Genomic DNA, 27,638 nt, shown 5'->3' on the forward strand with positions numbered 1-27,638 from the left:
TTCACTCCATAAAGCGCCTCTCAAAAGCCTGACCCCGTGGCCCCCGCAGGGACCAATTTGTCCTTCTCTGTAATAAGAACCTAATTAAATTAGCTCAGCCGCCTCACAGAGCCCTTAAATTAGCCGTGGTGATAAGGGCCCTTGCTGACAGCCTGCTGCCGAATTGCTCTGCGCTCAACATGCTGTGGGGTCCAGGGAAAGCCCTGGGGGGACTGTAGTCCCAGGGGGGAGACCAGGGCAGGGCAGCTTTGAGATGGGGCAAAGAGTGCACAGAAGGGTGCTTGGGTGGGGCAGGTATGTGGGGTGCTGGATTGTGGTCTTCCCTTCTGCTGGTATGGGAATGGGGTGGAGGGGAGACAGAGCCGGCAGTGATGAGCACTAGTGACATTGGAAACCCAGTGCACAGGGTACGGGTCCACCTTCTCTGCTAACTGGGTTAGCGGGTGTTGTAGTGAGGGAGATGATAGTGCGGAAAGGTGTCCCGGCACGGCCAGGAACTGGCGTGATAGGCCCAGACTGGGAGGGAGAGGTGTCCCTGGCAGTCACACAGTGGCTGTCCCTCCCACATCCTGCCCGACTTGACTTCGTTTCCAGGTGGCTCAAATAACAGCTTTGTCCCATATAGGCTGGGTCACTCGCAGAGTCTCTGGATGCGCACCTCCCTGGATACATAGGAGTGGGGAGGGAGAGCTCTCCCTTACTGTCAAGAGGCACTGGGGTGGCCAAATGTTGCTCTTGGAGAAGCACAAGATGCCCTCTAGCCCTGCCTGCCCTGTTTATGATGGGCAGTGAGCATCCGCAATCCCTGCCTGACTCCCCACACCAGAGCTTGGAGTGCCTGCCTGGGAAACGATGGATTTATTGGGCCGTGTCCCCAACCAGGAAAGTTACATCCAGTGAAGAGACAAAAACATACCTGCGGTTGGCCGTGCTTGCACTCTCTTACTTTGCCCTGGACAACAATCACCATAAAAACTGTGCTTTAAAATAATCTTTAAATAATTTCTGCTTTTTGTTAAAAAAAAAAAAATCATCTCCCAACCAAACAGCTTCACCCTCCCCCCGCCCTGCTCCCGTCTCACCTGCACATGCCCACACTGCCTCCCATCCACGGTACATACAAAGAGCAGGTAAATAAATAAAGATGCGTGATGCTGCAAGGGGAATACAGGTCACAGCCCCCCCCAGTCCCCTCACCTCCAACAATGTGGAGCCAGGGGAGGCTGAGACTCTAGACAGGATTTTGAGGGGGGAATCGTGGCTGCAGCTCTGACAAGACTCCCCCCAGGTCCCGGGAGTGGGTGAGCAGCAATGAGTTACCCTGAGGGTTTGGGATGCTGGGGGGTCAGAGAGGATGGGCCAGGTAGCGTCTGGAGCTTAACGAATGTTTTAGCTTTGAGAAAGGCATGTGTGTGCGCTTAGCCAGGTCAGGGCGGGATGCAGGGAAGGCAAGGGAAGGAGCGCTTTCTCCCCAGATGCTTTCCTACCCCACCTCTGGCTGCAGCCTCAGCTCCCCCTACCACTGCATGCCTGTGCCTGGCTGGCACCCGCACCCTCCTGCCCACACCCCTGTCTCCGCAGCCCCCTCTTGCCAGCCACAGCCCCCCATGCTGTCACAGCATCCCCATGGGCATGTCTGGCCAGGTGGGTACAATACCGGCTTTGGGAAGAGCTTGGGGTCCCACTACCCAGTCCCTTGTTCCAGCAGCATTTGTGTCACCAAGTCAGGGGGTTTGTGCCAGCCCCTCCAGCACTGCCCGTGCTTGGGCACCCCAGGCATATAAGGACTGGTTTTGGGTGCCCCCCTACACCCGTAGTCAGGGCCGCAGGCAAGGCACAGTCCCAGTACCTGGGTCACTCTCTTCCAAGCTTCCATGTCTGAGGGGTGGGAATGGCATCGCCTGCCCTCCTGCCCAGGCTTCCCAGCAAAGGGCCCTGAGGTCACTCTACCAAAGCCTCTCTACCAGGTGCAGGCAGGCTGGGAGGCCTGCGGGAGCAGCCTGCAGCCAAGGGCTGTCTCCTCTTCCTGCTCCCCCCGGTCTATCAGACCTCCATCGTTAGCTAATTCTGCACATGCACACGCACATCACACACACACACACAAATAGCAGCATGTGGATCCACCCAGGGGCAGCCCCACGTTCGGGGGGGACTCTTCGTGCCTCCGCCCAGCCCCCAGGAACAGGGGGTGAGGAGGGAGCGGTGGGCATGGAGGAGGCACACCAGGCAGCCCCAGTGCCCCCCAACCGGGAGGTGGCTGTGCCATGCAGGCAGGGCTGGAGGCAGCTCCACATGGGCACCCGGCTTCGGAAGGGGGTGCTGGCCCCCGGTGAGCCGCCCCGCAGCCACCACCTCCACCAGCAGCACTGGCTGGGGAACACCCTCAGCTCTCCATCTGGGATAGCCCCAGTGGGTGGAAGCTGTCGGGGGGCAGGAGCAGCCTCCCCAAGCGGTAGAGAAGCCCTGAGTACCAGTGCACGCCATCCCCCTGTACCCCTGGCCACCCCAGCAGGCTGTGGTAGAGCCGGAGTGGCCAGAAGGCCAGTTGTGCCACATGTTGCTCCTGCACCAGGGCGAAACACGAGGCCACCACACCGTCCACCACCAGCGTCCCGTGGCGCGTCAGCGGGGCATAGGCCCCCACATCCCTGCGGTCCCACACTGCCACCACCTCGGCGGGCTGCAAGCCACCCCCCCCCGCCACCACCAGCACAAAGTGTCCGGGGCGCACGTGGCTGGCAAAGGTGGGGTGGAAGCGGGCGGCGGGCACCGAGGAGTTCTCAGCCACAAAGAGCAGGTGGGTGGGTGTCAGCACCAGGCGTCGCGGTGGATCCTGCGTCTCGATGACGTGGAAGGAGGTGAGGGCACGGGGCTCCTTGTCCAGGAAAGCCAGGAAGTCACTGTAGGTGGGCCTGCCTGCCCCGTCCATCGCCAGCACGCGCTGGCCTGGGCGCAGGGCCCACAGCGGTGTCTGCGCACCATCCTCCAGCGTTGCCAGCGCCCGCCCAGGGAAGCAGCCCCCTGTCTTTGCAGCGGCCGAGTGCTCTGCACAGGGAAAGAGAGGACAGGAGGGTTACCTGACAGACCCCCAGCATCACCCTTCCGTGACACACAGAGACCCTGCCAGGATGCCTGGCTTCGCCCACCCAGGGATAACCCTCCCCTGGCATCCCCAGTGTGCATGTGTCCCTTACACACCCCCAGCCACCAATCCACCCTCCCTGGGTGCCTGTTCCACCAGCCACCGTGTCACTAGGGGTAGCACTTGGGGGCTTGAGTCATGCATGGCAGCATCTGCTCCACACTGTGGTACCAGGGCACTGGGACTGCTCTGCAGACCCAGGTCCTGAAACCTGTCTGGCAGGGGGAGCAGGACACAGCCGTAGCCCCAGACACACAAGGCAGTGTCAGGGTGCACCCAAAGCTCAAAAGCGGGGAGGCAGAGCCCTGAGCTGGTGTCAGGCTGAGGAGCAGAGTGCTCTGCATGCTCACATCATTCCCATCCCCTGTGGTGCCGGGTTTGGGTACTGCAGGGGAGGATGCTACAAGGAAGGGTGTGCAGGGTGCACTGACCTCCCCCAGCACTGCGGCACCCCTCCACCCTATGCTGCAGCCCTGTTCCCTTCTCCTGCCTGCTTGCCTGTGCACCGCTCATGCCAGCCACCCCCTCTCTGAGCTGCAGGGAGATGTCACAGCCTGAGGCCATCATCAGGAAAAAGCCACCAGCCTCCTGGGCAGGGCTTTGCTAGCAGATGTCATAGGGTAAAGCACCCAAACTCTCTGGGGCTTGTCCTATGGGACTGTGGCACAGTGGTCTTCAGATGAAAAGATGCAGTAAGACACCAAGTGTCACCAGGGGCCCACCCTGGCACTTACCAGGGGAACCCTGGCTTCCCAAGGAATGGTGCTCAGCTCCCACAGCAGCCCTATTCCTCCAAGCCCCAGCAACCCTCATCTTAAGAGTCTATATGATGTCCTCCCACTGTCTACCAGGGACATCTCATCTAGGGTCTCCTGGCCCTGCACAGACCCAGCCTTGAGCTCACAGCCCCTCTCAGGTCCCTCTCCCAGCTCCCTCATCTAATCCTCGAGTGTCCCCACCCAGATCCCAGATGGCACTGCCCCCCATCACTCCCCAGCTCTGCACAGAGCCGAATCCCAGCCCCCAGGCCCATGAAGAGAGGCATCCATCTCTGGGACAGAATCCTTTTATTGCTCAGATGAGGTGCAAGGTCTGCCCCGTGCCTGTCCTGGAGACCAGGTCCCAAATTCTGCACCACACACCCCCAGGCAGGCAGCAGAGCCATGGGGAGGGGCTGGCAGGAGGGCCAGAGGGGCACCTGGCAGAAGCAGGGGGCACAGGCACTGGGCATGAAGGGGTGCAGGGGGGGACCCGAGGAGACACAATACATGCAACAGGCCATGCGGCCATCCATACAAAAATAAAAGCCATTTACTAAGAGGCAGGGGCAGCTCGGCTGCCCCCTGTACACAGCTCTGGGGGGTGGTTGTGATATGCACCCCACAGCCTCCATCACACACTCTTGGGCTCCCCATGCCCTCGGGGATAAATATGGTGGACCCAGAGCCCCAAGGAGCCACCGTGCAGCGACGGGGCTGTGGCCAGCCTCCAGAAGCCCTCCAGCGCTTCAGGGCCCCAGTCTGCTGCCTGGGTCACAGCACCTCTCTTCCGTTGTTCCAGAGGAGCATCCCAGCATTCAAGAGCCTCCATCCTTCTCCAGGGGCACAGCCCCACTCCTCTGGCCAGCCCCAAGGCTCTGGGGTCATGGTTCTTGCTTCGGAGCCTGGCCCCTGTCCTCCGGCCAGCCCCACAGGGTGCCCTGGGGCACAGGAGCCCTGGTCCTTCTCTCACGCTTCATCCCTCTTCGTCGGGGGCGCGTTGTTCCCTCTCTGCGGCGTGGTCGCCCCACCTCCATCGCCGGCCAGCGTTGCGCCCGTCCTGGCATCGGCACGGGGGAGCGGGTCAGCGCGGGGGGGCCGGCTGGCGTCTGGGGGGCTCCGGCCGCTGGCCGCGGGCTAGGGCAGCAGGACAGGCACAGTAGTGCGGTGGGAGCCGAGCCCGGGGGCAAGAGACGCGGGGCGACACCGGCGCACCAGCCCCGGCACCACCGCGGCACATGGGGGTGCGGGCACGCCTGTGGGCATGTGTGTGCAGGCACAGCCCTCTCCTTGTGCTAGTGCTCCGTGTGCCCAGCCTGTCGCGACACGGCCACGCCGGTGTCGGGGCAGCAGCATGGCCCCCTCCTGGCCGCGGGGGAGCGCGGCTCGGCGCCGCCGGCGCGGTGATGGCCCACTGCTGCCCTCTGCCGCCAGCGCGGCCGATCCGACGGGCCCTGCGGTATCCCGGGCAGGGCAGCAGTTTCCCCACAGGCTGGCGGGGACCGTGCGCTCCACGCAATCCCGGCCCGGCCATGGGCAGGGCCGGCGAGCAGCCCCCACGTCCACGGCGTGGAGCAAACAGCACCAGCGCCCCTCACTCCAGTCCAGCTGCCTCTGCCCCCAGCATCCCCAGCTCTGCTCCCGTCCAGTGCACAGCAGAGAAGCTGATCCCAGAGCACCCTGGCCTGTCCCTGCCTGGGTATCCCTGTCCCCGGCCCTGGCCAGTCAGGACTGGATGGATGCTGCTGCGACAGCAGGAGCCCAAGAGCAGCCGGCGGTGGAGGAGAGCAAGGCTTGATGAAGCTGAGCATGGGCAGCTGGGCACTAAGGGACTGCAAGGGCAGAGGCAGGGGAGATGGATGTGATAGGGGACAGGCTAGGGGAGAAGAGGATGTGGGGTGGAAAAAAGAGGGGGGTGTAGAGAGGGTGGGTCAGGGTGCAGGTCCATGGGAGCTAGACAGGGAGTTTGCCCCATGGCACTGCTGGCCACAGGTGTGTGACTCACTCCCCACCCGACTGTCTGTCCCAGATAGGGAAATGACTCTGTGAGAGCCAGAACCCCCCAGGAGCACCCCAGCCAGCCAGCGAGGCTCCCCAGGCATGCCGCAACAGGGGGGCTGGCCCCCGGCCCTGCTCACTGCCCCCCCAGGTCTTACCTGACTTGACGGAGCAGTGGATGTGCGCCTTGGACTCGTAGTAGACCCAGTCAAAGCCAGCCTCCACGGCCAGGCGAGCCAGCATGCCGTACTTGTTGCGATCCCGGTCTGAGGTCGTGATGTCCACAGCTCGGCCCTCGTAATGCAGTGACTCCTCCGAGTGGTGCCCATCCTCATCCCAGCCCTCCGTCACCCGCAACTTCACCCCCGGCCACTGATTCATGACGGAGATGGCCAGGGAGTTCAAGCGGTCCTTGCAGCGCTGCAGGGCAGAGGGCAGAGTCAGTAAAGGCTTTTGGGGGTGCAGGGGTTAGCTGCATGGTTGGCAGGTTGCATCCCACCATGCTTCCAAGAAGCCTCTCTGGGTCCTCAGACCCTTCGGGGGCTGGTCCAGCAGAGGAAGATTGGAGAACATGAGGTGCCTTTTCCATCCCATGCCCTCAAGACTCCCCACGGTGCCTGATACCTCACTGTTTGATCCAGCATCTCCCAAGGGTGTGCACCCCAACAGGGAACCCATCTCTTCCTCCATCACTCCCCCAGTTCCTGGGATGTTGGAGAGCCTGTTGGGCAGCACAGCCTGGGCTGGTGTGAAACACCCTCTCTAGTTGCAGGACACCTGACCTGTGCTAGCACTGCCCCAGGGGCTCCCAGCTAACAGGAGGAGGACTCAGGAGCTGAGACCTACTGTCTCCTGGCTGAGAGGATCCCCCAGGGTCCCCAGCACTATCCCCAGGCACAAATGAAACAACCTGCCCAGTCCTCAACACTGCTCTGGTTGGTCCTCCTCAAGTCCTGAGGCACAAGGACACAGCACTGGGCAGCCTTGTATCTTCATCCAGCCTTTGCTCATGCAGGAAATGCCAAACCTGCCCAAGAGCTCTGTTGTGCTGGAGTAGAAAGGATGTGGGGTGAAGCCCCCTCCACCTCTTCCCACCATAAGGGCTGAAAAGCCAGGGCAGAGGCATTGCATTAGATCCCAAAAGCCCCAGACCCAGTGGCCACAGAGCCCACAAACCAGGCAACTGCCCTGCCTTGTCCCCCCTGCCACGGTCCTCCCCAGCAAGCAGAGGGATACCAGCCCCAAATACCTGCTCTGCAGCCCTCCTTGCCTCACCCTGCACTGTCTGCTTCTCAAAAGCCAGCGCTCCATCCCAGGGAAGAACCAAGCCCCTCCACCCTGGGCTTGGAAAAGTACAGCCCATGCTTCTAGTCCCTTCCCCACTGCAGAAGGAATAGAAGAGAGCTAGAAAAGGTGCAGGAAAAGCAATACGGGAGCTTCAACACAAATCCAGGTGAATGGGCTGGGACTATGCAGCCTAGAAAGGAGATGCTGGGTGTCCTGGAAAGCGCTATAAAAGCAGAGTGAAGGACAGAGCATTTGTAGTCAGGTGTGAGGTAGCTCCAGGAAGCACTAATGAAATGACTGGGCAGCAGCCTAAAAACCAGCCACTGCAGGGGACGTTTTTGTGTGACACCCAGCTCAGCACTGGAACTCACCACCACAGGATGTCATGGTGAGACACAGTTACAGCGAGCATGACCCAGCGCTATAAAACACAATGCTGACTATGTCCCCAGGCTCAGAAATGTCCCAGCACTGCTTCCACAGGGAACTGAGCCTCAAAACTGTGAGACCTCACCCTATCCCCAAGCACTGCTCCAGTCCCAGGGAAGCAGGTGCTGCTGCTCTCGGGGAAGTCCACTTGCGCTTGGCAGGGTCGGGACCCCGGGAAGGGCAGTGCCAGGCAGGCCTTTGCCCCACATGGGGCGAGGGAGCACCTCTGCCCTCATCCCACGGCTGCCTGGGTGTGGGGAGATAAGCCGGGAAGGTGTTGTACAAACAGTTGCCAGGTGAAGGGAGGAGGAGGAATGAGGGGAGCGACTTTTGTCCCCATCCAACACCACTTGGTGCCACTTGGCACAAGCAGTTCCCAAGGTCCCTGGACCCATGGGGACAATGCAGAGAGAGGCATTAAGGGGTTCAGGGCTGGAGGCTGGCAGGGAGTTCCTGATGCCTCCCTATATCCCCCAGCCATCATTCCAGGCATCCCTTTGCCGCTCCCTTGACAGCACCCCACTCTGGGCACCCCTCATGCCCTTACTACCAGCCCGTCTGTCCTCCAGGGGCACCCTGCCCGCACACGAACACCGAGACCCTCCAAGTGCTGTCCCGCAGGCAGGGACACTGCCTGCCCCTGAGACCCACCCGGCCTGCCTTGTCCCCTGCCTGTGCCTCTCCCTGCGCAGCCCCAGCCCAAGGGTCCCACCTTCCCCTCGTCGCCGCGGGCAGCGCCCGGCTGCCGGCCAGCCTGCCCGGCTGGGCGCAGATCCCCGAGCGCCGAGCACCCAGTCTGTCCCCGGGCTGCCGAGCCCGGCGGCTATGCCTGTGCCTTTGGTGGCCAGCAGGTGTCAGAGCACGGGCAGGGAGCGGGCAGGGACCGGCACGGAGCAGGTAGCAACGGACCGGGAGCAGGGAGCGATGGGCAGGAAACAGGTACCAACGGACAGGGAGCAGGCGGGGACAGGCAGAGACGGTCGAGAGAGAGCCGGTACTAACGGGTGGGGAGCAGGCACGGCTGCGCAAGGCAGCAGAGGGCAAGGAGCAGGCAGGGATGTGCAGAGAATGGGTAGCTATGAGGAAGAAGCAGGCAGGGATAAGCAGTGGCTAAGCAGGGACCAGGCAGTGACAAGCAAGGATATGCAGGTGGGATGGGCAGGGAGAAGACAACAACAGGCAGGGATGGCCAGAGATGGGCAAGGAAGAGGCAAAAATGGGCAGGGAGCAGGCATGAGCAGCAGAGAGCAAGTGGGCAAAAATGGGCAGGGAGCAAGTAGGGACAGGCACTGCCTGCCCAGGGGCTCTGCTGCCTGCACAGACAGGTAGTCAGAGAGCAATAAACCCGTGGGCATGGGCTGCCTGCAGGCTCTGTGCTTGCTGGGGGCTGCAGGGACAGCCCACCTCCTCCCCACACACAGCCCAGAGGGGCTAGAGCATCCTCGGGGACCAGGGTGACCATGCCTGCCTGAGTGGCATGGTCCCCCTCCTGCCTGGGAGTGAACACAAGGTGACAGCAAAGATGTGGAAATGCCACTGTGGCCCACAGGCCCTGCGGGGCCCAGGCTGGAGTGGGATGTCCGAGCTCAGCGGTGTGGCACTGAGCCCTGGCCATGGCTTACCAGCCCCAGCACTGCTCTGGTGCCTAGCTGGACACCACGCAACAAGCATATAGCAGGGTTTGGGGTGAAGGCGGGTGGTGACAGTGTGTGAGAGGGGGCACAGCTTGCCCCTGTAGTGGCACAGGTGAGTGGGCACCTCCATGTCACATGCAGGATGGGGGCCCCGTGCCACCACACTGAGCTGTGTGGTTCTCTGCTGTCCCATGCACATCATGGTGGAGACTCTGGGGATGTTGGGCCGGGATGAGGAGAGATGTTGTCCCCACTGACCAACACTGCCATCTACTTTCTTGTGTCCAGACTGGGGACAGAATCATGGCCTATGAAAGTCAAAGTTAGGGAATGCAGCCTATCTGAAAGGAAAGGCACAGCTCCAAGACAGGGCACAGTCAGCAGGGACCCCAGGGCCATCTGAGCGGAGATACACAGGACACCCAGGTGTAACCACAGCCTCAGCAGAGGGGTTGTGAATAGCTGTGGCTGCTGGCCATAGCTACCCCATGTCCAGAGCCTGGCAAAGAGAAAAGGGGCTCCACTAGCATCTTCCGCCCAGGTTCCTCCCGAAGGAAGCCAAGGGTGCTATCCCAAGGTCTCCTTGACAAATTCCTCACCACTGCAAGGATGGTCTCCATGCAAGCTGGGCTAGCAGTGCCTACAAGGGGTGATGGCTGGGGTAGGGAGAGGCTTGGGGTTGGGACTCCATGGGGGCAGGGGGCCTGGGACATTCCTGGGCCAGGCTGCCGGGGAGAGGTGAGGCGGGCTCTGCCTCCAGCCTTATCTCAGCACCTCCGAGTGGGACCAGCGAGAGCAAACACACTGGAATTCTTGAGGAAGATGAAACGATAAAGGAAAGGCGGGCAGAGAGCAGCACTACCCACCCCCCCAAGCAGGCAGCATCTTCCGGCTGCCTGGGACACCCAGACCCTTGGACTTGGGGAAAGAAAACAGGTTTGAAGTGAGTCAACAGCAGTAAAAGCCAGTGCGGTGGGGGAAGGGACAAGGAGTTGGGTCAATGGCCTTTCCAAACCATAGCAACACAGGGCATGGTGCCAGAGCTGGAGGTCCCATGTCTGGGAGCATCTCCCACAGTCAGGGGCCACAGACAAGCTCAGACAGCTGTGGGATGGCAGCAAGCTACAAGAAGGCATGCCACCTAAACAGCAATGGGGACAATTCCCTGCAGAGCTGCCCAAAGCACCATGGTACCCATCAATGCATGGATGTGTGGTGGCAAGGGACCCTGTTGGGGTAAGAGCCCTCATTTGGGCCACCCAAGAAGACCAGGGAGCTTCCAGGTATCCTGCCAACAAGGCAGTGGGACAGCGGGAAGTACGGGGCTGGCAGGTGGGGCACGGAGCCCTCCTTCTTCCAGGGATGCTAAGGGGCACTGGCTGGATTAGGACAGGTGGTGGGAGAGCTCAAGAGCAAACTCAGCCTGGAGCACTCTCCAGCCTCCAGCTCAAGCAATGCTATGTCACCCACTTCCCCAATGCACAGCGCAGAGGAGCTCACTGCTTCCCCATGTATCCCTGAATCTGTTCCCCAGGGGATGCAGGCTCCAGTCCAGCCCCAAGGCTCCAGTCACCAGCAACCTCGACTTGTACAACTCCCCAAGCTTGGTGCTGCCTCACAGGAAGTCTTGGTCCCTCTGCTGCAGCCCCCAGCCTAAGAACCACTCCGGAGTGTGATCCCTGCAACAGGGATCTGCCCGCGGGGCATGCAGGGTTGCAGAGCTTCTCCTCCCGCTGTTACCAACACGTCGGTCAGAAACCATGGCCGGAGTCCCGCTCAGTGCCCACCACCACAGCTATCCACGCTCACCCACCCCCCAGCCCCACACCGGGGATGCAGCAGTCAGTGGGGTGGCCCTGGCTCCCATCCGCCTCCCCCGGGAGTTCACTAGGGCTGTAACCCAGTGCTGAGGCTGGTGGCCAGGTTTCTTAGCAAGGCCGTGCGGCTCCTTATCTGCATTCCTGAAACCCTGAGGCATTCTCCTGGCAATATTAAAACACAGAGTAACCTTCGTCCAGCATCATCCCCCCTTCCACTGCTGTCCTCTGTCGTCGTCCCCCCCCCCTTCCCACTGGCCCAGAACACTTGTAAGCTGACTGCAACAGGGCGTTTGCTGTAACAGGTTGTCCCCAAGCGCAGCAAGCAGCCCGCATCGGGCACCTCTCACCATCCCACCCGAGACACACGGGAGGAGGGGGCACTGAGGCATGGCACAGGGTTTCGGCGACGGAGTGGGGCCAAGGTCAGCAAGGGCGCTCCGGCTGCCCAGCCTGCGGCTCTGCCTCCTGCCCTCCCTGCCAGGACACCGAGCTCTGCCCCGTCCCTCGGCTGCAGCGGACAGACAGGCTGCATGCTCTGCCGGCCGGCGGGTAGAGCTCAGTGGCGAGGGCAGGATGGGTGCAGCGGGGCAGGGTGCTGCCGGATCGGGAACAGAGTGGTATGGCGTGGAGCGCATCAGGGCAGGCTACTGCCAGCTTGGAGGGCAGAGCGCTGCCAGCTCGGGGGACCAGGGGACACGGGTTGGAGCACAGCAGGGCAAGGTGCTGCCAGCTCTGGAGGCACAAGGGCACACCTCGGCGTACAGCAGGCATGGGTGCCACAGGCTCCGAGAGTCAGCGGGGCAGGTTGCTGCCATCTCGGGGCACAGGGTGCTGCCGTATGAAGGCGCAGCGTGCTGCCAGCTCCGGCTCCGACGCACCCAGCCCAGCTGAAGGGGCAGAGGTTTGCAGCGCCCGCTGAAGGGAGATGCCAGCGTTGCACAGCCTGCAGCCCGGGCCGGGCACCGGGATGCCCGGGACAGGACGGGGAAGCCGCAGCGCTGGGTCCCCCGCAGCTGCCCGCGCTGCCCCAGGGGAGCGGAGTGCAGGGCGCTCCCGAGTAGCCCGGGTGCCCGCCGATGCCCGACGCGGGGGTCGAAGCGGGCGGCGGCGGGACCGTACCTGGGTCATAAGCCGGTCGGCGCCGGTGTTCTCCTCGTCCTTGAAGATGATGTCGGGGTTGTAGTTGGGCGTGAGCTCCTTGAAGCGCTCCGAGTTGCGCGCGATCTTGCCCTCGTAGCGGCCGCTGGCCCCCAGCGTCTTCTCGGGGACGTTGGGGCTGAACTGCTTGTAGGCGAGCGGGATGAGCTTGCGGGGCGGGCGGCGGCGGCTGCCCACCACCCTGCCCGGCCCGCAGCCGCGCACGGCCGGCGCCAGCAGCAGCGCGTACCCGCTCAGCAGCAGCAGCAGCCGCGCCGGCTTCATGGCGCGCCCGGCGGCCCCGGGGCGGCCCGGGGGACCGGCGGCTCCGGGGGCCCCGCTAGGCTCGGCCGCCGCTCCCGCCGCCCGCCCCGGGGCTCCCCATGCGGCGCGCAGCCGGCGGCGGGCAGGTGCCGGTGCCGGTAGCGGCAGAGACGGGGTGCGGCGGCTGCCCGGCGCGGGTGCGCTCCGGCTGCCCGGTGCGGCGGGCTGGCGTCGGCCCGCTCTGAGCTGCCGTGGCCCGGCGGCAGCAATAAATAGCGAAGGGCCGTTTGTTTTGGCAGGCGAGCGGGCGCTTGCGGGGCGCGGGGCTCGGCGCTGCCGGAGCCCCCCGCGGTTTGCGCCCCGGCGGTCAGCGTGGCGAGGCTGGAGCCGGAGCCGGAGCCGCCGCTGCCTGCGCTCCCCGGGCAGGAGTGAGAGGGGAAATTGAAGAGATCCGGGACCGGGAACCGCCAGGACCGCACCCTGCCCGTGTCCCAGCCTCCCAGCGCCCTCCCTCTCTCGCCTCCTCCCCGCGGAACCTGCCCCGGGCCGCCCGCAGCCTCCTCCCCCCCGGCCGAGCCCCGCGGCCCGCAGCCCACCCCGCCGGGGGTGCCCACCGCCACCTGCCCCCCGGGACAGCGCCGCCGCCGCCCCGAGGCGCGCCCGTCCCGCCGCACACCGCACACCCCCTTCCCCCGGGGAGTCCCGCGGGGGCTCCCCCGTGGCGGCGTGGGCTCGGGGTGGCACCCCCGGGGCTCCGGCCCCTGCCGCGCCGCCTGCTCGCCAGGGGCCCGGGCCTGCGGGCGGGGATCAAACAGAGCAGGGAGGCAGCTGGTTGAAATTTAACCACAATATTCTCGCTCCCCATTGTTTCCAGGGAGGCCCGATATTTCCACAACAGGATTATGGCATCTGATTAACTCGCTGAGACAACAATGAGGGGCTGGGATGGGCTTCCCCTTCTAGCTGCCAAAAGGGGAAAGTAAATACAACACCCTGATTTCAGGAGCGAGGGCTTGCAGGGCCCCCCCGGTTCTCCCCCAGCTGTGGGCCGGGGAGGGGTCCAGCATGGCTCTGCTTGCACCCCCTCGCTCCCTAGGACCTTCCCAGGTGAGGCAGTGCCTTGGGATGCCCCTGTGCATGCAACTCTCTGAGGGATGTCCACTTGGTAGCTCTTCAGTGGGCACAGGGCATAGGTCACTCCCAGGGATACACAGATGCCAGACTGGAATAGCCTGGCCACGCATGCAGCTCTGGCTGCACGTCTGTGCTGGCCTCAGCAGGACCAGGCAGCCTGGGCAAGAGGGATGCAGGCTGGAGAGCTGTGAGCACCCACAGCTTGGGATGCTACTATCCAGTGGCTGCAGTGGACCATTTCCTTTGCAGGAGCTGCAAGCAAAGTGCAGCTGGCCAGAGGTGTCTCTGTCAGGTTTTCATACTCGGCAGCCACACTCCATCACGTTTTCATACTCGTTTTGGGTACCCAGTGCCCAGAGCCACTGTGAAGGACGGTGAGGGTGTCCCACTGCTCCTGCACATGATGGAGCAGGAGGGTCTGGCCAGCAGCCCCAGGCCACCTTACTTCCATACCTCCAGCTGATCCTTCCGGTGGAGCATCCTAAGGGCAGCAGCAGAGAGAGAGCAGAGGGGACATGTCACAGCACCACTCCTCATCCCTGCCCCTGGCTTCCTAGGGCTGCAGAAGGAGCACAGCTTTCTGTGCATCACTGGCACAGGAAAATCTGAGCCCGGCCTAGGTCCGCAGGGTCCTCCGTGCTGGTTCGTATTCTCACTAAAGCAGAGAGCCCAGCTTCTCATTGTGCTCATCACTCCCACAAGGGAGTGGGATACGGGTTTGTCTGGGATGGGACTGGGTCCGGAGAGAGCAGCACATCCCCAGGGTGAAGTGCTCATGGCTGCCACTGACCCAAACCCAGACCTCCAAACAACCTCTGCAGCCTGCCAGCATGCAGCATGCATGTCACACACGCCTGTCCCCCTCCCAGCAGCTCTAGGCTGACAGCAAGCAGCATAGCCCTGCCCTCACTGGTACACCATTCATGTCCCATAGAAGCCTGGGGTGCAGGCAGGGAGCAAGGTTTGTTTGTGACAGCAGCTCCTACTCAGGCAGGGGCCCCGGCATCCTGCATTGGCTCTGGCCACAACGAGCAGTGACAGTGTTCTGTCGCTGGGTGCAGAGTCCATCCAGCATTCCCAAAGCCAGCCTGTGTCCCTGCCAGGCAAAACCCACTGGCGCACGGGGCCAAGTGGGACAGGAACCCCAAGCACAACAGGGCAGCCAGAGCTGGGGCTGTGGGGAGGCAGCTGAAGGCTGTGACAGTGTGTCTATCTAACCAGGGGTGAGGGGGGATTTCTGCCTGAGGAGCTGGTGGGAAGGAACACTTGCTGCTCCAGCGCTAAGTCACAGGGAGGAATTACCTTCCATTGGAGGTAGGAGAGATGCAGCATCCATCTCTGTATCGTGCAGCATCTCCCTCCACACTCAGCCATCCTCGGGCACCGCCGGGACACCCGGCCACCACGCACTTCTCCTGCCTGCATCCCCGTCGTGCCCAAGTCCCGCCTTCCTCTGCACCTCAGCCTTCCCTGGCACCGCACCCCCTATCCCAGCCCCGAGCGGGAGCGCAGCACCCCGCAGACACCTCGCTCTGCCGCCGGGGCTGCCCGAGGCAGGGGCCCGGCGCTGGCACAAGGCCCCGCAGGGCTGCCCGGGGCCGGAGAGCGGGCGGTGGAGCCGGGCGACGCAGTCTAGGTGGTGCTATTTCTCTATTTTTGCACTGGATGGGTTTGGGATTTTCCTCTCCCCATTCGCTGGTCGTCGTCTTCTCCTCTCTTTTTTTTTTTTTTTTTCTTTTCCTTTTCTAAAAATACTTGACAGCGATTGAAAGGTCCCTTTAATCGAGGCCACAGAGCCCTTATTAAGGGCACGGGTCGGGGTGCTGGGCCGTGCCCGGCATAACGGCTTCATTAAACCCTGCAAAAACTAATATTTATGGAATCAAATTTATGGAGGCCGAGGCCGAACTTGTGGCCTTTAATGTGTGTCGGGAGCTCAAATCCAGTCGGCTCCAGGGAGGAGGGGGTGGGGACAGGGAAGGAGACCCCAGCAGGACAGGATGGGACAATAAGTGGTGACACTCTCTGGAGCTGGCAGCAACTTGGGCCAGGGAGGCACTGGCAGCCCCAGGATGGAGTCTTGGGGACCGGGGTCCCTGCGGTGGCCTGGGTAGCATTGGCAGAGCTCTTTTTCCCACTGATGTCTTCACTCTCCTGCTTTTATTTATCCCCTCATCCATGCTCCTGCAGGCCCACCTCCCCCTGCCTTGGGAGCAGGGTGAGTGGAGCAAGATCTGCCCCTGCAGCAGGTCTTTACCCCTAGCCCATGCCTGTGAGTCCTTGCCCATGCCTTGGGCACAGGGCCACAGGGCTCCATGGAGGGGACATACTCTGCAGCAGGACAGGGCTCATGAGCAACACCCCTGCAGCATCCCTGGGACTGGCTCCCTGGGCTGGGCACCCCAAGGAGAAGCAGAAACACAGCCTAGGTGCAGCTGGTACCCAGGTGCTTGTTTGCGTCAGCCACTCCCCTATAGAGTCCACCAGCCCCTGGCACAGCTGGGATGCGAATGTGCCTCGCCCCATACGATGTCCCCACCACGCCAGAGGACACAGACAAACAATAAATCCTCCTCCTGCATGTACCTGCATGCACTGGGGAGCAGCATGAGCCCAAGACCCAGCAGGGAGCTGAGGGACCTGGCTTGGGACAGAGCAGCTCCCATACCAGGAGACGGAGCCCACATGGACGGAACACGGGTTGCACCAAGGGAAAACCTGGTGACAGAAGACACATGAAACGGAGAGCTGCAGAACCCCTGCTGCCCTGGTCCTACCCCCTGAGCTGGTAACAGCACCGTCCCTGGGGGCAAGTGCCTGGCAGGCAGACCCAAAACTGAGAGGGTAAGATGCTGGCAGATGGGAGAAAGCAGGATATGTAGCTGCAGCTGTCAGCACAAGCTCCCATTCCACGGCATCCCCATCTCACCACCCACCCTGCCATGCATGTTGCTCCCTCAGAGAGGAAATATAAAAAGCAACTGGCTGCTCTCGCCCTGGGACTGGCCAGCCATGGCCCAGCAAAGACCTTTTCATTCCCCTTCCACAGACATAGGGGCTGCTCCGGATGTTTTTGTTTCTCCCTTGCTGCCCAGGAGAGCAGGCAGCGGCGATGCGGCTGGCCCAGCCCCAGGGAGCAGGGCAGCCGGGGGCACAGGTCCTGCCTCAGGATAGCAGCATCGCGGGCTGCGGCCTGCCCATAGCAGCGCTGCCTGGCACAAGAGTGTGGTCCCAGTCCCAAAGGAACCACTGGGGACACAATGGCTGGAAGAGGAGAGCAGGGGTTGATGGATGGATGGATGGATTGGGTGTGGAGGGGCAGAGGTGGTGCTTTGTGTCCAGGGAGCATCTGCAACCTGCTCCAGGGCTGCTCTCAGGCCTGGGAGCTTTCAGTGTGTTAGCGGCTTCATTGTCCCCAGCCCCTTGAAGGCCAGAACCCCCTATCACCTGCCCACTAACCCTGGGGGAGCTACTGCAAATGGAAGGTGCCCCTCAGCCCAGCAGGCTGTCTTTGCCAACCTGCTGCTGCGCCAGCACATGGTGTGTCCCTGGCGTGGGAGAAGGATGCTGTGTCCCAGGATCTGGGAGTCCCCTCATGCACACCCCACATAATGCTGCTTAGGGTGAGGCACAGCGGGGGCTGGAAGCTGCTGTCCTGCCCCACAGCAACGAGCCATTGTCATGTCCTCACTGTCCTGCTGCAAGCCCTTGGACAGCAGGAATGGCCTGAGAGGGACCCAGCAGCACCAGGGGCTACACACCTGTGGGGACACTGCGGGCCCAGGTTGGACAGAGCAGGAGAGGGAGTCTCACCCAGACACAGCCCTTTATTGCAAACCAACACAAGAGAAGCCAAACCCCACAGCCCTGCCAGAGCCCAGCTGTCCCACACCCACCCGGCAGCATCCCTCCCATTCGTCCCAGCTCCAGCACTAGCTCTAGCACTAGGCAGCCTGAGCAAGCTCTGCACAAGGAGGGGCAGAAAAGAGGTTCCTGACACACGGTTGAAGGAAGGTGATGCCCCATCTCCCTGGCTGGAGACACCTCAGGAGGGAACCATGAGCTGGGCAGGATCTTCCAGGAGATGCAGGAGAGGAGGCAGAGGACCCATGGGTGCTCTGTGCTGCCTCTCTCAGATGCTGGGGGGAGCAGAGACCCTCATGCTGGGTGGCAGCGATGCTTCAGCTGAAGAGCCCTTTTGCCTTCTTTGGCTTGGTCTTGGCCACAGACAGACGGGGCTTCTGAGCTGGGGAGGAGGTTGGCTGGAAGCAAAGGGGAAGCACTGTCAGTCCCCCCTGGGGGGTCACACAGGATGGGTGCATGTGTGCAAGCAGTGACACTCCTGTTACCCATGTGGGGAAGAGCAAACCACAGGGTCCCCAGCCAGGGTGCATGGGGTAGGATGGGCTAGGAACCAACCGGAGATGCCCTGGCTCATCCTGGGAAAGCATGGGGCTGGGATGTGAGGGGGGAAGGGAGGTGCAGGCCCCATCCTGCCATTGGAATGGAGAAGCCATTTCTAGAGCTGTACTCACTGTGATTCCCTCACTGGAAGATGCTGTTTCATCTTCCTGGGATGGAGGCGGTGGATGGGGGTGCTCTGTGGTTTCTGCAGCAGGTGCTGGGTCCTCAGCATCCTCTGGTACCAGCAGAAAGAGATGCAATTTGGGATTGAGATAAGGGAGTATGAGGCATTGCCAAAACCCCCACAAAGAACAGTGGCTGTGTGTGGGAGCTCATCCCATGGGGGAAAATCAAAGGGGGAAACTGTTGCATGGAGTGAGCCGCACACAGGACCCCACTCACCTTCCCATGGGATGGGGGCTCAGCCATGGTGGGGGCCAGTGCTTCACACACTCCCCATCCCACAGCCAAGGAGCTCCTCACCTGAGAGCTGCCGTTTCTGAGCCTGCCTGGCTTCCTGATGTGTCACTGCCATGTAGAGCTGCTGCAGAGTGGAGGTGAATGCCTGCCCTTCTCCCGCACCGCAGATCTGGGGCAGGCTCTGCAGGAGAGAGCAGAAGCACCATCACCCTGCCAGGAAATTACCTGACAGGAGCCGCTTCCTGCAGGACACCCTGCCATGGAGGGGCGGAGAAGGGGCCGTGCATCCCTCTGCCCACCTGTGCTTCAGTGGCACAGCTTGCAGGGCCAGCTCTGGTATTGGGCAGGCCATGGCTGCTCCCCAGCCATGCACACACGAACACACGTGTGTGCACACACCCGCACACCTGCTCCAGCCATTGGGCTGCCTTCCCATCCTGAGGCAGATGGCCGAGGCTTGCGAGTCATTCATGAAACACGGGAGGTAAGATCGCACAGGAAGGGCTGCAGCTTCCCTGGCTGGAGCAGCACGGGGGTCACAGCTCGCCAGTAAGGCCAATGAGCCTTGGGCAGGGGCAGGACCTTGGCCCAAGGTGTGGAAGGGGAGCCTCTGCCTGTCACAACTGCCTCTGGAGATGTCTATGCAGGCTCCACAAGCATCCCTGGTGGCTCCATGGCAAGGGAGGGCAATGTGATAGTGAGATGAAGGACGCTCAGTTCTTTTCTCAGCCTACCAGAGGAGCTCCTGCCTCCCTGCACACCTTTTTTCTCTATCCAGGCGTGATGCAGGGAAGCCCCCTTCCTCCTGCCTGCACCTTCCGCCAGGGCTGCAGGATGCCCGCCTTGCAGTTTAGGCCATGCCAATGTGCATGGGGGACCCTGACTCTCACTATGGGGAGCCTGGCAGGTCAGGCAAGTGCCACGCTCCACTGGGAACCTAATGCAGCACAGAGCCTCAAACACACACATGCAGGGACAGGGAAGTGCGTGTGTGCCCTGGAGGGGGTGGCTACACCGGGGAGGGAGGGGCAGAGTATGTGTGCACACATGCAGGTGAGTGTGAGCATGTCTGCATGCATGGGGACTGCATGCACAGCTGTGTGTAGAGGAGTATGGCTCTGGGTGCATGTGTGGCTTGTTGTGTGGTAGTGAATGTGTGTGTGTGTGTGTGTGTGTGTGTGTGTGTGAAAGGTCTGCACACTAATCTCTGCTCCGCTCCACACCCAGACAGCAGGAGAACAAAGTGTAACAGATAAGGCTGGATCCTCGCTGGGCCGGGGGAGTGGGGAGGGGATAGCGACGCTCAGACCCACTCAAGGCCAGAGTCCAAAGCCTGGCCCCAGCTTTCCTGTGGCAGAAAGGGCAGGCTGCGCCCCCTCGCTGCTCCCTGCCAGAAGAGAGGAAGGGAAGGGCTGATGCCTGGGTGGGGTGGCTCGTCCCCAGAAAGGTGACTTCTGCTGGTCCCATCTCTCCTGCTGGACCTGCGGGCATGAAAGGCCTCTGAGCTGTAGGACACACATGCATCAGTGTCTGCTTTTTGGCCAGCTTCTGTGATGGACCTCCTGTGTCCCTGCCCACTGCCACAGGAGGGAGTGATGCTCTGGTCCCAGGGCCCTGCCAGCATCCCCAGGATTGCGGGCCCCTGGGCAAACACACCTTGCAATGCCTCCTTGCCTGGCCTCCCAGCCATCACAAGGTGCAAGGGAGAAGGAGGGCTTCTGAGCACCTGGGATACCTCGGGGATGCTCTGGCCCTGGGTGTCTCGCCCCATAGGGCCAGGGTTGCACCCGAAATTGCAGCATCTGAGTCTGGAAAGGCGACTGCACTTCAAAGGCAGGAGAGGGGCTGGCAACAGGTGGCCAACACAGCCCAGATCAAAGGCACAAGCTGGAGCCATAACTCACAGAAAAGCAAACAGCAGCTCCCAGGAAAGCCGGGAATGGTGGTGGAGTGAGCAAAGTGTACTAGATAGCACTGCATGGGTCAATGCCCCAGGAGGGCAGGAAAGTCCCTTTCAGAGCCACCTAGCCCTGGGTGCCACTACCCTTCTGCCCACCCCCTCTCCCTTCCCCAAGGGGGCTCTGGAGAGTGCCAGTGAGATGGGGTAGGCTGTGCACCCAGGCGTAGGGTGCTGCCCACCCCCAGCCAGGACATGGGCTGCAGTGCAGGATGGCACCTGGGATGTACCCTGTGCCCCACGGCTGCTCAGGTTGCTCCTCTTCCTAGCATCCAAGCCGGGCAAGGCAGCTGCTATCTTGGTGCTCAGCACCAGCTGCCCAGAGCCAGCACAATGTCCCCATGGTGTCCCTAGGGATGGGGCAATGTTGTGGAGTGCCCACCATGCTTGCAACAACCCAGTGTCCCCAACACCGGCCCATGCACAGATGCTGGGGTGGCACCCTGGGGAGGCACTGGTAGAAGGGTGTTCAGTACCACCAGCCCCCCGGGGGGAAATGGGCATCTTTGGTAGCGCAGGGGTTTGCAGGTGCAGGGTACACAGTGACCATACGTCAGGGAAGACTCCAGCTCTGACAAGCCCAGGGTGGAATTTGGGAGTCACCAGCCACCTCCTGGCACTGCCCTTCCCGGCGGGCTCAGAGCCACCGGGCTGCCGGAGCCGGTCCACGCCGGGATGGGAGGGCCACACTTCACAGCTCCAGTGGGAAATGGGGTTTTAACCAGAGCTGGAAGTGTTTCCCTGCGGAGCCATGACTCAGCAGGGAGTGGAGCGTGCTGTGCCAGCCACCGGCCACCTGATGGCCCCGGAGGCTGAGAGGGACAAGGAGGTGTCCCCAGAAGGGGCTGGGTGGGGGACAAGCCCTGGGTACCTGTCACTTTCCCCTCCTGCCTTGCCCCACTGCCCCAGCACATCCCTGTGCTGAACCCCGCTGCAGGCAACTTGTCCCCACTGCAACATCAGCCCTGGCCTCTGGTGACTTGTTTTTCTCCGATTGCCCATCTCCAGGGTAAACATGATGCCCGAGGTCTGTGAAGCAGCCAAAGCAGAGAGCTGACATCCGGGAGCAATGCCCGGGGAGCTGGCACAGCTTGCCCGTGTGTTATGACTACCTGGCCACAAGGCCAAGCAGGATGCCACTGTATCAGGAGTGACTCAAGGCTGCGACAGCGGTGCGAGAGGCTCTGTAGCACATCCCGAACTGCGATTAGCCCAGCTGGGGGGGCTGCCTGGTGAAGGGTGGCAAGCATCTGTCTGACCTCACACTGGGAGCAAGCCACGCTCGCCGGCAGCCCTACAGTGGTGGGAGCAGTCACAGGAGCTAGGCTGCAGCCTCACTCACTGTCCCCCATCCTGGAGAGCTCTGCTATGGCGCTGTACCCCAGCATGGGGGGGCGGCAGGGCTAGCGGTGGGAAGCATACAGCATCCATCGCCCAGGCATCCTGCCTTCCCCCACCCTTGCCCAGACTCCCTTCGCAAAAGGCCACAAGTGGTGGAGATTTGGGTGTCCTCTTGGCAGTGTGAGTAGGGGGGCATGAGCACCTCCCATATGAAGACAGGCTGAGAAAGTTGGGGCTGTTCAGCCTGGAGAAGAGAAGGCTGCGTGGTGACCTCATAGCAGCCTTCCAGTATCTGAAGGGGGTCTACAAGGATGCTGGGGAGGGACTCTTCCTTAGGGACTGTAGTGGTAGGACAAGGGGTAATGGGTTCAAACTTAAACTTAAACAGGGGAAGTTTAGATTAGATATAAGGAAGAAGTTCTTTACAGTGAGGGTGGTGAAGCACTGGAATGGGTTGCCCAGGGAGGTTGTGGATGCTCCATCCCTGGCGGTGTTCAAGGCCAGGTTGGACAGAGCCTTGAGCCACATGGTTTAGGGCAAGGTGTCCCTGCCCATGGCAGGGGGGTTGGAACTAGATGATCTTAAGGTCCTTTCCAACCCTTACGATTCTATGATTCTATGATTCTATGTCACCCAGCTGGGCAGCATGCCACTGGTGCAGAACCATCACCTTGTCCTGGGCGGGGTTTGTATGCAGCCCGGGTGTGCTGGGCCGCCGCGCCGGTGCCAAGCACCAGAGTCTAAATCGGTCATGCTCAAAGCTGGGGACTGACCCTTTCATTATCACACCAGATGCTCGAAGCGGTTACCAACTTTCTTCGCTACAAACCCCACATTCCTATTTTTTAATATATTTTTAACTGGAAAACAGAGAGAACGGGGCCTGTTTGGAAATTACAGCCTGACTGCTGTGGCTTGTATGTCAGATCTGCCCACATTCCCGTGGCCAGCCTCAGCACATGCTCCACTGGGGCACACTTAATAATTCCTGCCGGGGCTGGGAGCCAAGGGGTGTGGGCTGGGGGGGCATGGCTTCCCTGGGCTCCCCCTGCCAGTGGGCTCCACGGAAGTGGCGTGCTGGAGTTGTGGCCCAGGAATGGTACATCAGCTCTCCATTGATGGGCACGGCCACTGCTGCACTGCATGGCCAAAGCCTGGCAATGCTGTAGCTGGGGAAGGGCTCCATGGCTGGGGCGTTCCTGTGCATTGTGGCCAGGCTGTCCTCAGGGCTCTTCCCTGCTTTGTGCATGCTCCTGGGAATGGGGTTGGTGTGGCTTGCTGGATGGTCACTGGGTATCTCTGCCTATGGTCATGCCAGTGTTGGTCAGGCTGGGGAGGGATCAAGCCTAGGATCCGGGTAGATGAGCACTGACCTGTGCTAGCCACTCAGCCAGCCTCTGCCAACACCTCCAGACCAAGGGATCCCCCAGGATCTGCCTGCAGAAGGATAGAGATGGAGGGGGTTGAACTGCTCCTTTCCAGCTTGGATTGAGGTCATGGAAAGGGGCAGCTCATTCCCCTGGGATGGAGCAGGATGCATCAGCCTGGCCTTCCACCCCAGCTCCCTGGTGGGGCAGTGACCATCTCCCTTGGGGGCAGAGCTGCCCCAGAGCACCCTGAGCTGCCCCACAGTGATCACTGATGCCCTTTCCCAGCTCCCCTGGCCCTTGGATCTGCTTGTACACTAATGCAGCAGTCCCTGGGGCACTGTATACCCCAGCAGTGGATGGCTGAGGGACCTGCCCTGATCTCGCACTGTCCCCATCACCCCCTACCACGCATAGCCCTGGGGGCACACCGCAGCAGCGAGGAGAGCTGGCAGTGCTGCCAGCCCGCCCGGGGAGCAGGCAGGGGCAGGATGGCCTGGGCTTCCCAGGCAGGGAGCCAGGCTGAGCACACCTGGCAGGACGCAGCAGTGCCGGCAAGGGAAGGCAGCCCAAGAGCTGCCGAGAGGTGAAGGGGTCACCCGGGGAAGAGCTGGCAGTGAGGCCGGGATGGAGCATCCCAGCCCGACCCAGCCTAGCACAGCCCGGCACGGCTCGGCTCGGCACAGCACTCCTCCCAGCGCCACTCCAGCCCTGCTGCAGGCAATGTTTTCCTTTCCCCCTGATTTTCAGAGCCTTTCCAGCAAGCAAATGTCAGGCGCATAAAGAGCAGCACTGTGAGCGGAAGATGGAGCGAGAATGCCTGCCCGTGTCCCTCCGTAAGTGCTGTCTCACACTTCATAAAGGCAGCCTTTGCAAGCAAGGCACCCGCTTAACAACCAGCAGTCTATGCTGGCCGGCGACCGCAGCAGCCCGGCCGCTCAATACCCTTTTCTTTCCTCCTTGTGCTGTTTTCGCAGCTTGGGTTACAGCTTTGCTCGCAGACACTGAGCCGAGGGGCGCGGTGGCAGTGGGGGCTCTGCATTGTGCTGCCGCTGCACTGGGCTGGATGTGGTCCCCCCACATGCAGGGATGCTGGGGCGGGGTCCTGGCCCTTCCCTGCCCACCTGCTGCTGCTTCCAGCTCCCAGGGATGAATCCCAGGGAAAGGAGGGTCAGCGGCAGTGCTGAGGCAGGGCAGGAGGTCACAGCATCTCCTCCCCAGCAACGTGAGGACCAGCCCACCAGGAGCAGCCTGGGGCTTGGCAGAGGGCTGGGGGTAGTGGGCAAGGGGCTCCAGCCCCTACCCCATCACACTTGGAAAGAGGCCATCCCCCCGTCCTGCCCAGCAAACCCACAGGCATCTGAGCCCTCCCGCTGCCCAAGTGCCAGCAAACTCCCTGAGAAAAGGTGGAGTCCAGCAGTCCAGCTTGCCTCCCCATCTCGGTGACTCTGCAAGGACCTGGGCATGGCTGGGAATGGTTGCTGATGGCACCCCCAGCTCCACCCTGACCATGGGCATTTGTCCTCCCATCCAGCAACCTGTGGGGCAGCAGCAGGAGAGCCTCTGGGGCAGCTGGCGTTGGGTGCCAGTTTGGCAAAGGAGCTGGGCAAGTAGGATGTCCTGAAGAGCAGCAGGTCCCAGCACACCGGGAATTGTGAGGACATGCTGCTGGCTGCAGGAGGGCAGAGACACAGGTTGATGGCACCTGTGGACATCAGCTCTGCCAACCTGGCCCACCTCTGACACGGGGCGCCTTCTCCATGGGACAATGCAGGTAGGGGAGGGCCTGGGCAAGCCCAGGAGCAGAAGGCATGGAGATTTGGTGGCCAGGGTCCCTCCTGTCCCTAGGGGACAGTTCATGGAAACCTCTTCTCTGTGAGGAAGCCGGGTGGCTCACACTGCCTTGTTATTGTAGGGTGGCCCGGTGAATATGGACACATCACCCAGGCTTATTATTGTAGGGTTCCTCTGCAAAGTGTGCCAGCTCATGCGGGTTTATTATTGTCTGTCCAGGAAAACTGGACACATCGTGCTGGTTTATTATTGTAGGGTTGCTCAGGAAGACCAGCCAGCTCATCCCGGCTTGTTATTATTGCACAGGGCTTGCGGGGGGCTGGCCGGGAAACTTCCTGCAAAGTGGGGTGACGGAAAGGGAGCCACACCTGGTGAATCACAAGGATGCTGTGTGGCGATAAGGAACAGCGAGGGGTGGGATCCAGCACCCCGGCTCCACCCGGCAAGGAGAGGCTGCTCATTCATGGGCACAAACACATTTGGATCCCCTGGGATCCATGGGGCAGAGAGGCTGGCAGAGGCAACAGAGTGTGGGTCAAGGCTGGGGACTGGAAGAGCAGCCCGCAGACACCTCGAGAAGTGAAACCTGGAGTGACAGGGGGAGACCCGTAAGGGTGCTGCACCCAGTGCGTCCCTAAACCTGGCACAAAAGGGATTACCTGACAGGTCCCAGAGCGGAAGCTGGGGCCGAGCCAGGCAGGATTAGGGGCTTTGGGGGGAATCTGGGTGCGTTCAGGACTGGGCTGAGCCAGAGGCAGGCAGCCGCTCCACCCTAGCAGCTTTGCAGTTCCTCCCAAGCAGGGGTGCAGCCACAGGGGCAGCCCCTGGGGACGTTGCCCCTTTGTCACCCGAAACTGCAGCAGGAAGCAGGGGGTCAGCAGGGCTTGCCCATGGCTGGCTCAGGCGGCTCCCAGGAACCCGGCCCCGGCAGGGCTGAGTCTGACATGCCCCAGCAGCCCTGCACTGCCCCTGGCACAGCCACCGTGTCACTGTCACTTCCCCTTGCTCTGCGACAGCCCATGTTTCCCAGCCCCTGGAACAGCTGCAGCAGCCCGCCTATGTCACTAAGGCAGTGCCCAGCTGTGCTGGGTGCCCAGGTGTCCCACAGGCAGTGCCCAGCTGTGCTGGGTGCCCAGGTGTCCCACAGGCAGTGCCCAGCTGCTCAGTGCAGATGTTGGTCCCCAGCCAGGCAGCAGGATTGAGTGTCAGGCAGGCTGTCCGTGCACAGCGGCAGGAGACCAGGCTGCCCCGCGAGCACACAGCCCCTTCATTCATGGCAAAAAATAGCCCCCCGGGGTGTGGTCCAGCCTGGAAAAGCCCCCTCCAGCCCTGGCCAGCCCATGTTTACTAATGGGGGGACGCACTGCCCTCCCCCTGCCCACTGGCCCTGCGTGCCATCTCCCTGCCAAAGCAGCTGCTCTTGGACAAGGTTCCCCAGGTCCCCCTCAGCCAAAACACACAGGCTGGGGTAGGGGGGGGTGGCAAACCCCTAAAAAGTGCTGGGTTTGTCTCTGGGAGGAGCAGCCCCTGGTGATGTCATGAGAATTTGTGAGCGGCCACATGAAAGGGACTTGCTGCCCAGGAAATCCACAGGTCCCTGCTTCGCCAGACAAGCCAGCGATTCTTCAGTGGGCCAGGAAGGAAACTTCGGGGAGCCCAAGCCAAGCCTGCCCTTGCCTTGGGGACAGTGCCTGCCCTTGCCCTACAGTCCCGCAGCACCCCCATCCCTACTCTGCAGTCCCCCCATATCCCTTTCTCAGCATCTACAGTTCACGGCAGCCCAATCCCTGCCCCAAATTTGTATCCTTGGGGACCCCCCCTATTCTGCAGTCCCCAGGGCACCAAGCCTTGCCCTGTAGCATCCTAATCCCTGCTCTGCAGTCTCCAGAGTCCAGACCCCTGCTCTCCAGGCCCCTGATCCTCTCTCTGTGATGGCTCGGGGGGCAGCACCCCCATTTCCATGGTGCTCCATCAAGCTGGGAGTGGCATGTGATTTAGGGCCAGGTGGTGCTGCCACCAGACAACGGGGAAGCAGCAGGGCAGAGGATTCTCTTTCGCGAGGGATTATGCTGGGGACAGCTGGGAACACACAGACGCAGCCCCCTGGCTCCCTCCCCAAGAGCTAGCCGGGATCTCTCCCGCTCTGGCGGGCACTGCAGACATGGGCTGTGAAACCAAATCTGCTGCCCAGGGCCTCCCCTCCCCATTTCCCATGGGTGCAGGATGTGATGGGGAGGCTCTGCCTTCCTCCTCCTCCCATCCAAACCCAGAGTCGTAGCTCTGCACCCCACTCTGCCCTGCACATCCCTGCCCCACCATGGATCCTGCATCACATGGATCAGCAATTGGTGGCGGTCCTGCCTCCCCTGCCCCATTGCTGGCTGCAGCTCAGAAGGAGCCAAGTGGCAAGGGAAGATCAGGATGGTTTTGACTTCACGCCCCCCATGCCTCCGATGCACCATTTTAGGGGGCTGCAAGCATCCAGCCCATCCATCTGCAACTTGCCCACAGAGACACTCTCCTGCTCCACTTGCTCCATCTCCCCCTGCACAGGCGCAAGATGACAAGACCTCTCTGCATCCCCAAAGGTGCCTGGGGGCCAGTGCGTACCCCAGGCTGGTGCCCCAGCACATGGGGACACCGGTAGGGAAATCCTACGTGGAGCCACGGGCACGGGTGCCTTCACAGCACAGTGCTGGGGCAGAGAGCTTTTTGGGCCAGCTGAGTGGTGACAAAGGACCCTGTGACTGAG

The 27,638-nt window shown here is 61.9% G+C and overlaps 2 protein-coding genes across 3 annotated transcripts in view; both read right to left on the reverse strand.

Moving 5' to 3' along the window:
* Positions 1-869: 869 nt before the first annotated feature.
* Positions 870-12,490, reverse strand: IHH (Indian hedgehog signaling molecule). Its single transcript, XM_030486904.1, has 3 exons — positions 12,188-12,490; positions 6,057-6,318; positions 870-3,045 (listed from the first exon to the last, which is right to left on the reverse strand). The coding sequence occupies exons 1-3, from the start codon at positions 12,488-12,490 to the stop codon at positions 2,384-2,386; spliced, it is 1,227 nt and encodes a 408-aa protein (XP_030342764.1). The 3' UTR covers positions 870-2,383.
* A 4,922-nt stretch (positions 12,491-17,412) lies between these two features.
* NHEJ1 (non-homologous end joining factor 1) overlaps positions 17,413-27,638 on the reverse strand; it is a 45,966-nt gene continuing 35,740 nt past the window's right edge. For both annotated transcript variants that reach the window (XM_030486906.1, XM_030486907.1), the window contains exons 6-8: positions 18,491-18,608; positions 18,139-18,242; positions 17,413-17,865 (exon numbers count right to left, since the gene is read on the reverse strand). In XM_030486906.1, coding sequence (XP_030342766.1) covers positions 17,785-17,865; positions 18,139-18,242; positions 18,491-18,608 — 303 coding nt within the window. In that variant the 3' untranslated portion in view covers positions 17,413-17,784. The remainder of the gene's footprint in view (positions 17,866-18,138; positions 18,243-18,490; positions 18,609-27,638) is intronic.

Source organism: Strigops habroptila, chromosome 5 (assembly GCF_004027225.2).
Source record: "Strigops habroptila isolate Jane chromosome 5, bStrHab1.2.pri, whole genome shotgun sequence".
NCBI lineage: Eukaryota > Metazoa > Chordata > Aves > Psittaciformes > Psittacidae > Strigops > Strigops habroptila.

Coding starts and splice junctions, on each gene's coding strand:
- IHH (XM_030486904.1), bottom strand. CDS start 12,490: ATGAAGCCGGCGCGGCTGCTGCTGCTGCTGAGCGGGTACGCGCTGCTG. Junction 6,319..12,187: donor CCGACCGGCTTATGACCCAG/GTACGGTCCCGC, acceptor TCTGCCCTGCAG/CGCTGCAAGGACCGCTTGAA. Junction 3,046..6,056: donor CCACTGCTCCGTCAAGTCAG/GTAAGACCTGGG, acceptor TTCCCTGTGCAG/AGCACTCGGCCGCTGCAAAG.